The 18,006-nt window shown below is 33.9% G+C and overlaps 2 protein-coding genes and 1 long non-coding RNA gene across 3 annotated transcripts; 1 reads left to right on the forward strand and 2 right to left on the reverse strand.

The window, feature by feature from the left end:
• Positions 1-12,391: 12,391 nt before the first annotated feature.
• LOC117332116 lies at positions 12,392-14,632 on the forward strand. Its single transcript, XM_033891000.1, has 3 exons — positions 12,392-12,596; positions 13,413-14,444; positions 14,625-14,632. Exons 1-3 carry the CDS (start codon positions 12,392-12,394, stop codon positions 14,630-14,632), a joined length of 1,245 nt encoding a protein of 414 aa, XP_033746891.1.
• LOC117332866 lies at positions 14,074-15,869 on the reverse strand. The gene is made up of 2 exons (XM_033891925.1): positions 15,821-15,869; positions 14,074-15,442 (listed from the first exon to the last, which is right to left on the reverse strand). The coding sequence occupies exons 1-2, from the start codon at positions 15,851-15,853 to the stop codon at positions 14,792-14,794; spliced, it is 684 nt and encodes a 227-aa protein (XP_033747816.1). The 5' UTR covers positions 15,854-15,869; the 3' UTR covers positions 14,074-14,791.
• On the reverse strand, positions 15,864-17,556 carry LOC117332868. The gene is made up of 3 exons (XR_004533797.1): positions 17,445-17,556; positions 16,217-16,373; positions 15,864-15,917 (listed from the first exon to the last, which is right to left on the reverse strand). It is a non-coding gene; the product is annotated as an uncharacterized LOC117332868 (long non-coding RNA).
• Between the last annotated feature and the right edge of the window lie 450 nt (positions 17,557-18,006).

Genomic DNA, 18,006 nt, shown 5'->3' on the forward strand with positions numbered 1-18,006 from the left:
ATCTAAGAGAACCAACTGGAGAGCACTCTGCAATCTGTAAAGGAAAATCTCATTGCCTAACTTACTCAAATGCGTACCATCGCAAAACAATTCTGGATACCAATCCGGTATCTCAGGGTAATCCACGATAATACCCCGGAAACACTCACTCGATGCCCTAACCTCCCTATTTACTCTCCTGCGCACCAGTTCTAATGCTTTGTGATTTATTTCCCCTCTCCAGCACATTCTTGGCAATATATTGGACCAGACAATCTGAGTACCAGGCATCATCCTGTAAAGCTCCTGTAATGTACTCACAATTTTCTTTCGTAAATAAACTCCTGTTGTACCAGACCCAATGTCGTTTCCCCCACAGTGTATGACCAAAACACTAGGAGTGTCCTCCATGGTGATTAAATGACGTACTTTGGATTTAATTCTCTTCCAGGTCAGGCCACTGTACCCTTGCCACCATATGGTTGTGTTGAATCGCCCCAAACCCAAATCAGGTCCATCTTGAAAATTATTTCCTCGTGCATGGACAAATGCTCTCTTCACAATTGAGGATTCCACTATCCATACCCTCTTGGACAAACCTGTAAACTTTATACTAAATTAGTGATTTCCTATAACTGAAAACCATGTGTTATTTTTTTATGCAAAAAGAAGAACATTACTGCAGAATTCCCTTAGTAAAACGTATATATTTACGGAATGCATCTGATGTCTACCGTCCATAAGACATGAGCTCCTCATCTGTTACAGCATTTCTATAAGCGGTAGTGGCTGCCCCAACCCGAAACATCAACCCTGGCATCTAATACCTCTGAATAGCTAGCCACCTGATCACTTCGACATGCCACTGCAGTAGCACCTGTCTGAAAACCACTCATACCTTGTGCCACCTGCTGCATTATCCTTGGGGTGATCCTTTCAATGATTGTCTCAACCATGTCTGCAGCTGGCTGAAGTACTTCAGCCTGAGTTGGTTGGACAGGAGGATTTTGTACGTTCGAAGGGGTTTGTCCTTCCTGTACTGCAGGTGGAGGTGGCTATAATTGTAATGTATGTTCTTCTACCTCTTCCAACAGTGGCTGCACCTTCTGGTCTCTTCCTGTGTAGGTACCTCTGCCCCTGCCACGCGCCCTCTTGCCCTAGCCCTAACCTGTTTAGGCATGACCTCACCTCAACAGAAAAACAACAAATATAAGTGTAATGCACTTTAATGTATAACTAAATAAATCAATTCCACCACCATCGTGTAACAATTCCAGCAGCAAATGAGTAGATGTAAATTGCTGTAACCAAGTTTCAGTACATACATGTATCTATATGTAACTTCATATCGCCTATATTAAATTGACATAATAAAAATTTAACTCCAACATCTCATATTTATCTCGTCAATTGTCCAAATGACAAACTTGGGCCTATTTTTAACCGTGTCCGTAATGGCAATTTATGGAAGAAATATTTAAGTCAACTCGTCCCAAAAATAATACCAAAATACCCCGGGACGAGCTGTCTTTGCAAAACACGAACCCGTATTTTGTAAGGAGGAAGTGGAAGGGATTTTGTAACCAGATTGTTGCAAAAGACCAACCAATATCTGTAGATATGCTACAGTTTCAATAGTATTCACCACCGCGCTCTGTTTACAAAGAAAAATTAGAATGTTATTATTTCTAAGTAGCAAAAATATATTGTGGCAAACGTATGAAGCTGTAATTTGACCAACAGAAATAAGGGTTACTATGTAACCACATGTCATAAAAGGCAAATCTAAAATTTTAAAAAGTTTATTGTGCGCGATTATATTCACAAATTTAACTTCATCCTTTAATTGTAGCTAATTTTATGAGAATTAGACACTGAATACGTCAAACGTTGTAAGTTTTATTTCCATAAATATACTGTAGTATCCGGGATATAATCCGTGGGTTATCTGTATTTCCTTTTGGCCTCCTGCAGGCTCTGTGTCTGGGCGAACTATCTATTATTGTGTTTACGTAATAGTGTGATATTGAAGGAGGTATATTTAGTAAAATCAACATTTAACAATTGTTATTAATGTATCTAATAATAAGTTGTAATGATCCCTATTTCTGTATCAGAAACTACGTAACTGTATAACAAAATACATTATACATTCCTATGCTTTACAGAAGATTTCCTATACACGATATACATTGGACGCTCTGCAGGCGATCTAATGTCGCGGCCAATATGATGGAACTCATTATACATTTATCACTAACATAACGTGGAATGCGTAGTACATTTACCTCGCGTTTAGATATGCAGTTGTTTATAAACTTAAACCAATTCATGAAACAGAAATAATGACTCTTATATCTTATCATAGACAAACTTTAAACAGTGTTCCTTTGTTACAATAATATATTAATCAAATGTTGTTTTTTAGTATATTTCTTTCTAATCGATTTTTTTTTAATTTTCAGTCGGTGAGTATCTTGGAACAGTCCTAATACGGTAGTATGTCCCATTAGACCTTCAATGCACTAGTTCTGATTTATTGTGTATTAAAATCGTGTCCAAATGGTCAAATACACACCTCGAAAAGATTAATGTTCTACTGCAATAGCTTGATGAAATAATATCAAATCAAATGCATGTACTAAAGCATAGGTAAGACGTACACGATCTCTAATGTATACAAGGCAGTGTTTATAGCATAATCGGATTGCTGCATAAACCAAGCTACATATAATAACATTAAAACCGTACAAACATTATACACTCATACAGGTAATCAAATTTATTAATCTGTCTGATGATTTTCTTTCCTCTTTATCTAATAATCTGCTACAACAATTTTTTTTTCTTCAATTAACAGCCATCAAATAACAAATTTCAGGAGGATATAGGAATATAGATATACAGAAAATGACTTGAAGGGTCTATCAGAGATACACACATGTGCTTAAGCAGAATCAAGTCAAAATAAATGTATATGAACGATTAGTATACACCTTAATTCCTGCCCCAAGATATAATTTGAGTAGGGTGGAGTATCAGTTGGTTTACTCACGACACGTTCTGTGTACAAAGCAAGAGGGTATAGCATTCTTTCAAGCCGATCATTTTTGTTTTCTATGATGAATTGAAAATTACGTTATAATTTCACAGTAAGTTTAGGTTTATATATCAATTCTGTTTTATTAAAGATATATATACCCTATTATAGAATACCAAATCATTCATTATTTCAAACATTCCTCGTCAATTGTGTACCTCCCAAATACTCAGGCATCGTAACTGTTAATTTATACGTTTAATTATAGTTTTAAATTGTTTTCCACAGACGTTAGTGATAACGTTTTGGAGTATTTCATTCAAACTCTTTAATTCAATATGGCAATTATTGTTTATAACGAAAGTTTAGGGTCTCATATAACACATAATAAAAAAAAATGGGTCCTTCAGCTCAACATTTTTCCAGGGTAGCCATTTGGAAATGGGTGAATTCCGCAGTAAAAATTATCAAAGATCTGAAATTTTTACCCGTTAATTATCATTACCTGAACCTTTGGGAACAAATTGATTGGAAATTTATATCAACATTTCTTATGGATAGTTATCTATCAAGCTACATATCTATTTTCTTACGTCATAATATACTGTCCAATCAGTGGCTCCCGGACATTTTATCCTTGACTCAACTTTCTATACACAGAGGATGTTTCAGAAATCTATTTTTCAATTGGTTGGTTGTTCCCTTATAGTTAAGTCTGGTACATCACCATCTTTTTAAAAGTTTGTGAATCAAATCTCTATATCAGCTGGGATTTCAGACGTAAAAGATATTTTAGATCGTAAAAGTGTTATTACACATCGTTAGTGATAGGCAAATTAATTATGGGTACACGTATTGTAACATGGATTTATTATTGGATCGCATCCAAGTTATCTATTAAACACGACAACATCAATATATTTGCATATAATGCCCAAACTAAATGATATTCACTAAATCCAACATTAAGTAGTAGCAAATGTTTCGTATATCAGAAGTTCGTCTAGAATTTCTGCTAACAATTATGCATAATTGCTTCTCTTAAACATTCAAATCTAAAACTTGGTCATTACAACTATATAGTGTAATATTCAAATGTTATCAAGACATATTGGTTTGATTTATACGATCTATATTTGGTATGATTTTAAGCAATACATCTTTCAAATTTAATCCCAATTTTATAATATTTATAATATTTGCATACTTAAACAAAATGTAAATATTGATCAGAAGATCATTGTAAAAACTAACAAAAAATGTTTCAAAACTTTAAAGATTCCTCCTTTTTTGTATTTAATTTAAAAGCACAAAGTCATATAAATGAACTGGCAGTATTGTATGATTGATCAATATTGATGTACCTCGCTTTTGATAAATAAATGTAAGTTATTGGTTAGTAAAACCGAACAGAACAGACATCATGCCTGCTTTATTATCATAGCATAACTTATATTTACAAATCAATTCATTGATACATTTTCATAGCTTGATATTAGAAGCAAGATTATTTGTATCAAATAATAGAAATATAACGAGACCTTAAGTGATTCAACAAACATGAACACGCGTTATCACAAAATATCTGATAAATAATATATACTTGTCTCACCACATTTAAATGCAAGTGTTGTTATTCTATTGAAGTTACAGATGTTTAAGGTACCAGCCAGGTGGACAAATGGCGACATCATTAATTTTCATTAACATCGAAGTTTAATATAAAAAATAAACTCATATTCAGGTTGAAACAAAAGTCAATCAATTACTGCCGTATCCAATATATAGATAAAGGTATACAGTCGAGGACACTATTATCTTATTGAACAGTGTCCATAACGACAAGCACGGTAAGATCCTCGATACTTTTCTTAAATGAAAATTGTGATATTTTATTCATTAGGAAGTTAATACTTTCACATGTCAGTCCCTTTATTCCAAGCACAACGCCAGGAAAACCCTTACAGATCGCTTAAAACGGTTTTTTTTTTGGTGAAGGGGTGCTTACAGTTGTATATAATTGAAAAATGTAATCATTTTAGGTGACATGTCCCATTGTATTGTATTGTTGTATTGAATGTCATAGAAGATCGCATGATTGACTCATGGCCTCGAAAGCTGCAACATATGTAATGTATAGCATTCCTCGGTGAATTATTATGTTGAAATGCTGACTAATGTTCATGTTAAAACCACCCAAAAATTGTACATTCAAGGGTATAGGTAACCGAGCAAACCGATACCATTGCAATATTTGAGGTTTTAATAAATAGATGTATGCTTAAGGACACAAATGGATATCTGTAAATGTTAATATACAAATTAGGACAATGCTACATAAAAATATCAAAGTTTCTTTTTTATCCGCATTTTGGATACAATCAATCTTAATGAGCATTTTCAAATGTAAATGTATGAGAAACAAATCTTCAATTAAACAACGACTACAATAACAATGATATCAAAGACGTTAACTCAGCTTTTTATTTCAATTTTATCATCATTTTTTTTTCAATTGAATAAAATATGCAGAATGTTCAATTTAATTAGCGATGTCTTATATGATCCATTTTTGCTTAACTATATATACAACAGAATAATTCCTATATTCCTGTTCGGTGAATACATCTGTTAATCTTATCAAATGATTTGAGAAGAGATTAAGCTGTGGCAATTTAGAATTTGAAATGGATCAGATTGTTTTGGATAAGTTAATTGTACAATATTCTACTGAAATGTTGTGTTCAAAATCAAATTAAGTCTGTATGCATAGTACATATTAACATTGAAATGATATATATTATATAATACAACCCATTCCAAAGAATACTGAAAAATCTATTTCTTACTATCGTATCCGATATGTAACTACTGTACCCAATGTTAAGAATGCGAATTAAAATAGGAGCTCAATATCCTGATAATATACCGATCCAAACAAGGAACTGAAATAATAATATCAAGCTATAGTACCATCCAGTAAAAGCAAAACCAAGGTTATGACATTGTACCATGCCTTACGTCCTAAGTCTTTAGCACGAACAAGTTAAACAAAAAGTACAAGAAAACGAGTAAAAATTCAGTACGAATAGGAATGAGAATGAACTACCAATAACGTATTTCAAAGTTAATCAGCACATTCTTTTACTTGATCAAAATCAAACGATGTATTGGTACAATAAAGACATGATTATTTTTTTTTAAGTATCATAATCCAATCAAATATGTAAGTGCAACTTGTTTATTAGTGTAACTCAATACATTCGAACTCATTTACATTTATGTAGACTCACATTTTACAAGGCTCGTTGTACAGTTTTGTATCTTTTTAATCCTCTACTTATTGTATAACTGTCATTCCTTACCGATTGCAAATGTTGCATTGAGGCGACACACAAATCAATGTATTTGTTCACGATTGCGAATAAATCTGGATAGTACGAAAGCCGGTTGGGACCATTATCGTAGAAGAAAATAATATTTGTTTTCGTGTTATATCGCGAAACTTTTTCTTAATAACGCAAAACTAACGCGTTATATCGCGAAACTAACGCGTTATTAGAAGAAACTAACTCATTATATCGCGAAACTTTCGCGTTATTACGCGAAACTAGATAGTGATGGGGTGAGAAAAAAAACTAAATCAAATTAACACACGTGCGAATAACTGCTTATAGCACTATCATCCCTTCTGATAAAATGTATTTATAACATCGTACAGTCATCAAGTACCAATTGCTTTTTCAAGATCATTGAATAGTGTAATAGCATCAACACAACCTTTTGATGTTTGTTATTTATAAAACATGTTACTGTGTCGACTACATTGCTCCGTACCTTCAGTAAGATGATTAAATATACAGAATCAGTAAATGATGTCGTACTTGACTGTAAATATAGCAATGTCAAATGTAGGGCAAAACAGGAACTATCAGTCACATCAAAACGTAAAAGGTAAATGTATTAGCATTGGTGCATTTTATTAAGCAAATGTTAAACCGTTTACATCAGGTGGACATTTTTCAAATCTGATACTACAAGTTGATAAGCGTGATAACTATGGCATTAAGTTGCTTATAATTCAGTTTACATTGTTCGCTTAAAGTGATGAATAATAATCAAATGTTTTTTGACTTGAGAATACTGTCTTCGGTACCATCATATACAAAGCTAAAGTAAAGCACCTTTATTAAACCTTACATATCATTTACATATACTAAAATGTCGTACCGTATTTAAGATTTAAGTATTCATGATCTTATTATAAAGTGGATATATTCATATTCAAAAATTGTAATTGAAAGCTACAATGAATATTTAATCCCAAAGTCCCTTTCTTTCCACATAAGTTGATCGCTGTATCACAACGGTTCACTCCATGTAATATATCACATTGGCTAAAATAATGCTTTGATTATCATTCTCTATGTTTTGAAGCCGAAACTATTGCCTTTCGCAAAGCATATTTTCATTTTAAGAAATAAGCAAAGTAGGACAGTGCACGTTCATCACATACCAAATCGTTTTGCATAGAGTAACCAATGTATATTAATTATCATTATTTCTTTAAGAAAGGTTACAAAGAAAGCAGAATTTCAAGTCCCATGACTATCTCTAAACTAACATCAAATACTGAAACGCCTCACATTTATGAATGCTATAAAGTTTTAAATAAAAGTCCTCAGATGGACAAACCGCAATTTTAAATTCATAAAATTTGCAGTTACGTTTTCATCTAGATACTCTCTCATATATATAGCGATACCGCGAAAGTATTAGCAAAAATGATAAAGGTAGATCATCTGGATCCCTTTGATGTCCCATACAGCTCGGCTACACTCAGCAGCCAGAATATAACATCGTACTGTCATCAAGTACCGATTGCTTTTTCAAGATCATTGAAGAGTATAATAGTATCAACAAAACTTTTTAATGTTTGTCCTTTATAAAAGGTGTTATTTTGTCGACTTCAGTGCTCCCTACCTTCAGTAAGATGATTAAATATACAGAATGAGTAAATGATGTCGTACTTGACTGTAAATATAGCAATGTCAAATGTAGGGCAAACAAGGAACTATCAGTCACACCAAAACGTAAAAGGTAAATGTATTAGCATTGGCGCATATTATTATGCAAATGTTAAACCGATAACATCATGTGGAGATTTCTAAATCTGCTACTAAAAGTTTATAAGCGTGATAACTATGGCATTAAGTTATTTATAATTCATTTTACATTGTTCGTTTAAAGTTATAAATAATTATCAATTTTTTTCTTGAGAATACTGTCTTCGGTACCATCATATACAAAGCTTAAGTAACACACCTTTATTAAACCATACATATCATTTATATTTACTAAAATGTCGTACCGTATTTAAGACCTGCCCCCCCAAAAAAAAAGACTTCCAGAAGCCACTGAGGAAATCGATAAATATTGGGGAAGTTATCAAATTCCGCTTTCACTTTTAAAAGATCAATGTGTTAAAATTTCAAGAAGCGTGATTACTATGAAATTACGTTGTTAATGATTCATTTTTACATTTATAATTTAAACTGATAAAGTTCGTAATTATCAGTAGTTTTTCGTGAGAATACGGTATTTAATGCCATTATACTCTAAGCTTAAACAACTAAAATATTGAAACCCACGTCCCACGAATCATATATGTCATATTTAATAACTTACATCTCAAGCTGTATCTAATGTCCAAAATATTCAAAGATAAAGATACATGCTTAATATATGCTCGATAGATGTCTAAGAATATGATAGGCGGATGCTTATTTATCAATGTACTGTTCTAGGATATATCAGAATTAACAACTTTTTATTTCAATTTCACAGAAGTGTGATTAAAAGGGGTTTTTATATCATGATCATAATTATTATATAGTGGATATATTCACATTCAAAAATTGCAACGGAAAGCTACAATGAATATTTAATCCAAAAGTCTCTTTCTTTCCACATAAGTTGATCGCCTTAGCACAACGTATCACTCCATGTAATATATATCTCGTACGGCTTTGATTATCATTTCCTGTGTTTTTGAAGCTGAAATGTTTGCCTTCCGCAACGCATATTTTCATTTTAAGAAATAAGCGAGGTAGGACAATACACGTTCATCACATACCAAATCGTTTTGTATATAGTAACCAATGTATTATCATTATTTCTTTAAGAAAGTGCTACAAAGAAAGCAGAATTTCAAGTCCCATGACGATCTCTAAACTAACATCAAATTCTGAAACGCCTCACATTTATGAATGCTATCAAGTTTCAATTAAAAGGCCTCAGATGGACAAATCACAATTTAGAATTAATAAAAGGGCCTATTTCCAAAATGGCCCCTTCTCTGATTCAAATTTCCTGTTGGTGGTGCATTGCCCATGCCGTTGTGGTCACAAATCTATAAAGTATAAAGATTTAGGTCACTTGGTTTGTTTTTTATGGCTTCTCAAATTTGTACCTTTCAGAAGCTGTCTCAGTGTTGATAAAATGTGCATGATATGTAAAATATTTAAAAAAATATAATCAAATGATAGTCACCGTAAAGAATACATTCATGGCATGATTGTGACAAAAAAATCATGTTTCCATCGCGCCATTTGGCTGTTTTATGGAAGGAACAATCTCAAAAATGCCATTTTCGATGATAACATTTTAGACACAAAAACTGTGTTTTTTAGAGAATACACCCTTTTATGGGCGTTGGATGCAAACCATTTTTTATCCTATTAAACAGTACATAATATGCTATTGATGAGAGGAAAATTCATCAACATGTAAGTGGTGGAACATTTTCAAATCTTGGGTTGAATTAGCCTATGGTTGAATTGCCGATTTTCGACTTTCTTTAGATAATTAACAAAAACACGAGAGTATTTGCTCGGTATGTTTAGAATATGTACACAGATATGAAAAAAAAAAGTGAGAGAAACACTTTTTCATAAAAAAAAATCCAAGATGGCTACTTCACAAGTCCCCGTGGTTGAAGACATTGGCTGACAAATAGACAGAACAACAAACAAAACGTGTTCCTTATGATTTTGGTTGGTTTTCGCATTTACGGGAGTGTTCAAAGCTACGGGCGATTGTGTAATACCTATATTTATAAGTTTGGTTAGTCACATGGTAACGGGGATCTTTCATATCGAGCCTCAAACATACTTTCGACATATGCACTCCGTTGCCGCATGGAAAACTATTTCAAGTTTTGTCGGAATTTCTTCACCTGTTGTTGTAATGGTCGAGGGTTTTCCAGCGCCCTGTAATACTCAAGGTAGTACACGATACTGGATGTGCGCACACATTCCCATCGTTCTCTCTCCAACTGGGCACTGACAGTAGTAGTCCTTTATTGGGGCCTCATCATCGGGTGAAACGGTGAACCGTATCCAGACGTTATATTTCGTTTGGCTTTTGTGTCGAGAATGTATTTGACATCGGAGAAGGTCTCGGGAGTGCTGGTAAAGCCACACCTCATAGTCTCCGTCATCACATAAATGTTCGGCGATGTAACCAGGAGCCAGAGATATCTGATACGTTCCACACGTAATGGTTCTCAAGTAATCGAGATCGAGACGGGGAAACAGTACGGAAGATGCATCCTTCTTGACAAACTCGGACCTTGCCCGTCTAGATAGATCCAATAAGGTGAATGGAGCAGACGCGGGATGAGGTGGGACACAGTTTGTGTGAATAGATCAGGTGATGTCTTGCACGTTTTGGTAAGACTGATGATTTTGTTCCATTTATTGCAAAGGTAACAAGAGACAGCATTTTTTGTGTGAAGGTGATCCATTCAAAAGATCATGAAGGGTCAGCAACGGCAGGATATGGGACGGGGAGTCGTCTTCTTCCTCTATTTTCTGGTTCTGACATTATTAAATCTGGGTGTCGGAAAGGTGTAAAATTATTCTTCGGAAAAGAAACAAAACTGTAGTTGAGCTAGATAAGAAATTATACGGGGACAGGCTCCTATGGAGAATTAACATTACTGGAAACAGGCCCTTTGCAGTTACGTTTTCATCCAGATACTCTCTCATATATACAGCGATACCGCAAACTTATAAGCAAAATAATTAAGGTAGATCACCTGGATCCCTTTGATGTCCCATACAGCTCGGCTATACTAAGCGGGCAAAAAAGTTTCTGATTTATTGACCAATCAGTGTACATCACAAGTTGGAATACAAAAGCTTGATTGATGAACAATGTACCAGTAGTATAGCAAGTAGGTGCGGCTAAAATGGATCCGTCAAAATTTCGATCGAATCATTTTTCATTTTTCATTTTTTGTGTGCACAATCACCTGAGACATATAGGATACCATATATAGGTACAGACCCGTGTACGTTCGCAGTTCCGATTTAAGCGTAGCGTTTCCGTAGCATTACCGTACCATTTCCGTAGCATTACCGTAGCACAACCGTACCATTTCCGTAGCACTTCCGTAGCATTACCGTACCATTTCCGTAGCATTTCCGTACCGTTTGCGTCCACTCATCGTAGCATTACCGTAGCATTTGCGTTTACCTATTTTCACTCGCAGACCGTCTCGTAACCGTTCGGTAGAAAATTTTGCGGAGTGTACTTTTTATCGAAACGAAATTTAGTTAAGTATACTTACCGAACGTCAAAAAAGAAATGTAGCGACAGCAAATAATTTTATAAGGAAGTGAGAATAACATAGATACGGCTATAAATCTGTCTGTATCTTTGAATAGAAAAAAAATAGCACTCTCACAAAAAACAACTCAAGTCACATGGTCCATCGATCTTAGTGTAATAAAAAATGGCGGATCCTAGTAGTAGTCGACGCATTACGATGGAAACCAAAATGAAGATCGTGTCAAATAAACAATAATACCTTTACTGTGCTATAGTCTACCTTTTAAACAGTTACATATAATATGCACTGGTCAGGCTACATGTATAGGGTACAAATGGTCCGGACAGTATCACACAGGTAAACTAGGGTAGTTAGACTTATTTGTCAGTAATGATACAAACAACATAGCATGTTGTATACAGGTAAACTAAAGGTAAGGTATTTTGTGGACCAAGTGATACTAGGTGTGAAAGGTAGAACAATAACAGATAATTATAGCCTACAGGTAAGGCTATAGACTGCTTCATAAAACGTCCAACTTTAATGAGAATGTCATCGTGATCTATGGAGTTATTCATTATTTATTTCAATTTTAAAACCCAAAGGTCTAATCACAGAATGGGGTCCATCGGCTGCATTTTTTGCCGCCAGATGGCGTTTGTGCTCTAGTTGGTATGTTCTCGAAAGACTGAAGAGTTCCAATACACTTTTACAAAGGTCAAGCTGGTGTAACTTTTACGTAGCGTTTGTAAAATATGCCATATTATTGTTGCGTTCCCGGTTGTAAATCTGATGGAAGCGGACATACATTCCCTTCTGATCCAAACCTTAAAAAGTTATGGCGAGTTGCTATTCGTCGTGTCGACGAAAAGACTAAAGGTTTATGGGAACCAGGCAAACATTCCAAGGTCTGTTCGGAACACTTCTTGGACTCTGACTACGTTCAACAGACTCTACTCGGTAAGGATATATCGATATTATCGCTGTATACGGCCTTCTTCAGAGGAAAGACGAACTTTTATAAAGGAACATTAAAACGTTCATTGATAAGATTGACTTGTTATGATTATGCCGAATGAAATGTCGTGTGTCAGCATACATGTAATATAACCTACCTTTGTCTTGTAAGTTGGGACTTGTCACGAAATGTTACCCGCTTCCGGTTCAGTTAATTATTATATACATAATCATAATTGCGTGAAGTTTCTTATCTGGATACAGCAGTGTGATCACACACCTACATGTATTTTGTTTTAGCTGAAATAGATGTTAGAAAACGAAACTCACCGTTTTTTCTGTTATAATGACAACATTTCACTCATAACATTAATTCACATAAGCGTTTTCCAATCTGTTAATGAAAAAAATACACTTACTCCATTTCCAACCTAATATCATTTTATTATATTGCTATACATGTATAAAGACACCAATAAATGACCAGATCATGTTAATATAATTCAGTTTAACTGATCTATATTTTATGTACATGTATATAGACATTACTAAAGATACAACATCATGAACATGTAGTTAACACAATATTATCACTTCATGGGATAGCAATAACATAAATATATCAAACTGAACATTAGGAACAATATAATGCATTTACCTGGTATACACCAGATAGATATTTCACCATTTATGAAATCTGAAGGGTTCAATATAATTATGGTCAAAGTGTAATTTACATCTAGCAACACCCAAAAGTAAAATACTGCGAGTGTTTTTTTCTCATCAAAGACCTTATCCTTACTTGGTGTTTTATTTCAGGAGAACGCAAAAGATTAAAACCTAATGCTGTCCCTTCAGTATTCTTACTCTCATCTAGAAATACTGCCAGTCCTTCTGCTAAAGCACGTAGTGAACGTCAAAAGAGACGAGAAGACATAGTAACTCCTAGTGATGTAGTGCCCACCCCTAGTGTAGGAGACAGTGTTATCATAGAAAGTGAACCTGAGATAATGATAAATACTCAACATGTTGAAAATGATCAATGTCAATCATTCAGTGATATGTCTGTTCAGTGCGAGATTCAAGGGGGAAGACAAGGATATTCCATCGAAAATTATCGCAGCTGTCCCAAGATGCTCAAATACTATACAGGTTTCGATGACTACGACCATTTCATGCTGTTTTTTAATATACTTGGTCCAGCTGCACATGATTTGCAGTTCAAATCCTCTGTCTTGTCACCAGAAAATCAGTTATTTTTAACACTTATGAAGTTACGCAGAGCAACAGAAAACATTGAACTTGGTCATCTCTTTCATATCAGTGAAACCACTGTTTCAACTCTGCTAAATGTTTGGATAAACTTTCTATATTTTCAATTGAAAGAACTTGATATTTGGCCCTCACGAGATATTGTGGATGAACACATGCCAGAGAACTTTTCCCAATTTAGCAATACAAGAGTTATTTTGGATGCAACCGAAATTCCGATTCATAAGCCACGCAATGTCAATGCCCAGAGCGCTACATTCTCCTCATACAAAAACAAAAACACTCTTAAGACTATGGTTGGGTGCACACCAAAAGGTGCTATTTCCTACATATCTGATGCCTATGGAGGCTCTGCAAGTGACCGTCAGATTATTGAGCGCTCTCGTCTTTTACATGATCGTTCAATGTTTGATTCAGGTGATAGTATCATGGCAGACAGAGGAATCATGGTGCAAGATCTGTTTGCATCACGTGATGTTAAAGTAAACACACCAACTATGCTGAAGGGCAAAAGTCAGTTAGATGCAGAAGATGTAGTAAGAGATCGGCGCATTGCTTCCAAAAGAATTCATGTTGAACGTGTGATTGGCTTAGCTAAAACCTTTAAAATATTGAATTCAAATCTTTCACATTCAAAGGTTGCTCTTGGATCTAGAATATTGTATATATGTTTTGTTATTCAGAACTTCAGACAATCCATAGTAAGTTAAATAAGTTGACTTTCAAAATCTTAACCTTTCATCATCTTTCTTGTTCCAGGAATATAACAGACTAGCCATTCCAAGAAAAAAGTATTTGAAAAATGATTCTTGTAAAGCATCTGTAATGACTTTAAAACAACATTGTACAGGGTATTTGTAACATAAAAATACTTCTGGGTTTGCCATTATGTGAATTATGGCATATATAACTTAAAGATTGCAAAACTACATTTTCCCTGCAACGAATTTTCTGTAGTATTTCTGGTAAAATAACTCTAATTTTGGCAGCATACTACCTGACCAAAAAGAATTGTCAACATAAATTTCCTCTACAAAAATATCTTTAAAAGTATAGACAACAAAAAAGCACCTCTGTTTCTTACAAATGTTGAGTTGCCCTTGAATTTGATAAAAATAATTGTGATTTTGCTTAAGATGCATGTCTCCATTTTCATCTTTTCCTAAAAAAGGAAAGTTGCTATTTACAGAAATTGCATTATTTCTACCTTTATATGGACACTTGATCTCTACAATGTCACCCTGACTTGTTATGCCATCTGGTGAGGCAGCAAGGAAGTTGTTATCAATGTCCACTCTCAAACCACACAAGTTGACTGTTATACCATTAATTTCTTCAAATTTTTTAATAGCAGCCCTCTCAAAAGTTTGTCCATGGATGATGGCTGGTGAAGTGAGTCTGGCTGGCCTGAAGATAGACTGGCACAGTTTTTCCTTATTTCTACGGTCTGTTGCCTTACAAATCTCGCCAAATCTGGAGGATGTCAAACGCCATCTTCTCTCCTGGTGCCATTTCTTGCACACACTTTGCTTCTTTGTAGTTTCTTCAATCTCCAGGACTTCTTCCATAGATGACACCTATAGAAAACAGAAACATATTTTTATTGTTAGGATTTAATTAATGTACCAAACATTGGTTATCTGAGTTACTTGAACCTCATACTGAACCCAATTTCTTTTCTTTTGAAGAATTCGACAACTTCACTAATAATAAACTTTGTGAATAACCCATTGGTATAATCACTCTCTCTGTATTACTTTTATGATCCCATTCACTGAAATTATTTTCTTTAAAAGTACAGTTTCTGCAATATCCCTCATCAAGTTATCAGTATTTATATTTTGGAAGGGAAGTGGCAGAAAATGGTTTTAAGTATAAGTCTTTGACAATCATGTATGTCTCATTAGGAAATCAAACATTATATAACATATTTCTTTGATTTTTGATAACCATACCTTAGTTCCAGTATCAACCCAATGTACTGTCATTGGTAGTGTAGTGTAGTCATGGTCTTTTGCTGCCACTTGTATATTTGCCTTCGGCATAAGATATCTGTTTCAAAATTACTGAATGTTATTGTATGTATGCATTCATTTCCAACTATATATTATTTAGTAATTTCATAGTACAAGGTGTTGCATTGTCTATAATTTTGCTATCAAGTATTAGTCTGGATATAGAATGGATAAAGTTTTGTAGAACTTTTGACATCATTGTATAATGATACTAGATAACTTATAATAGTGGTAATTTATGGCTGCTAAAATGAATTAAAGATGTAATATTTTTACCAATGTTAATAGATCTAATTACAATAATGCACTTCTATGATTAAGTGTTTATCATTTTACCTAAATGCAAGGTCCTTGGATGATACTGCACAATAGTTGATCACTTGGCTCCTTACAAATGAGTTGTATCCATTATTGCCTCTGAACCTCTCAGGTCTTGGATCATCCATGTTAATGTCGAAGTTGGATTCAATATCTTCAGCCTTTACTGGTGAACCTGTGACAGCCAAAACTGATTAATGTTAGTTACTTTTAAGTTTTCATTGGTGAAGTTCAATATTGAATACAGTAACATACAGCGAATAATTATACAAATGTTTAAAAAAAAAAAGATATATAAATAGCGAGTTGAGAGTTGTGTTATATTGACCTACATGGTCTGTTGTAATGTAGTGAACTTATGTATTATATATTCGTTCAGAGATATGTAAAATTCCCCTAAATTGAGGTTGTATATTCTGTTAATTATAGCCATCATACTGAAATGAATATACTAAACTAAAATAAAAAAGTTATCAAAAGTAGCTGATATGGTTTACTTTATTTTTAAGTAAATGCTTATTACATGGTTATTATGATGTAAATCATTAACTTATCACTATATATCATTTCTTATGACAGTATGTTTTGGATCCATGAAAAAAACAGCATAATAATGAAAAACAGAAACAATTTACTAACAACAACAACAAAAAGTTTTGTGGGTGTGGCCATTGACTTTAGTAACATGTTACCATATCAGTATAACGTTCTGAAAAGGAACTGAACATTTTCAATTAACCTAAGGCAGATTTATAAAACTATGAGTTTCTTTGAAAGCTTCAACTTTGTAAATGGACATTCAGCAATATAAAATGGAGCCATATTTCAGAAATGACTATCTGCCACTGGTTTATTGATTGGTTAAAAAACACAAGCAAATTGAACGAACACTTCTTTTGTTATTGCCTTGATAATTCTTCTTCGGTTTGTGAAAAGTTTGTAGATGGTCTGTACAACTTCCCCGAATAGCAAGCCTACCAGTTTCAATAAACTTGATAAGCACAAGGAGAATAGCTGCGATATGCTTGCATGTCCCACACGGACCTTTGCCAGCTGGACATTCACAATCAGTATTTATTATTTCACCATTTGCCCCAAGTCTAATCTTGTAGTTGTAAGAAATCTGTAAAAACCATACCACATTGAACGAAATTACAGTGTTGCAAATCTTAAGTCATGAAGCATTGTTTCAAGAGTTAAAATCATGTGATTTTTTTTCTGGTGTATTGCAATTGTGTAAGCTTACTTTTTTCTTCATTGCCGCTGCAACTGTTCCGGTCAGAAACACATCATGTCCATTTGCTTTGAAGCTGCATGCCTCAACCCTTCCTGATTCCATTAGCAAGCTCCCTTTGGAAATAGCCCGAATGTCTGACTGGCATTGGTTGTCTGCTGCCATTCTATACAGAAAATAACCTACAAAAAAGTTTATATAATTCATAGGTTAGGATTATGTACAAACAAAATTATATTAAAATGTAAATGATGATTAAAACTCAGTGATGATGATAAATAAAATGTTAGTTTCATCCAATTTAATTCAATTGTTGCAACAGTTTTACATATGTTTACATATTATGTCCTGTAAAGATTAAGCCATGTGTTTGTTACTGAATCACTGTGTTACTCAATACTGTATCAATGTTATAATCATACAGAATGTATTCAAAGGATAAATATTTTTATATACACTGAATATGAAGGCTTCTCAATGTAAATCACACACCAATGTATGTAAAAATATGACGAGCAATGTTTAATATAATTAAATAAAATGTGCAATATACCTTCTACCTGTGCCATTCCAA

This window comes from Pecten maximus, chromosome 8, assembly GCF_902652985.1.
Source record: "Pecten maximus chromosome 8, xPecMax1.1, whole genome shotgun sequence".
NCBI lineage: Eukaryota > Metazoa > Mollusca > Bivalvia > Pectinida > Pectinidae > Pecten > Pecten maximus.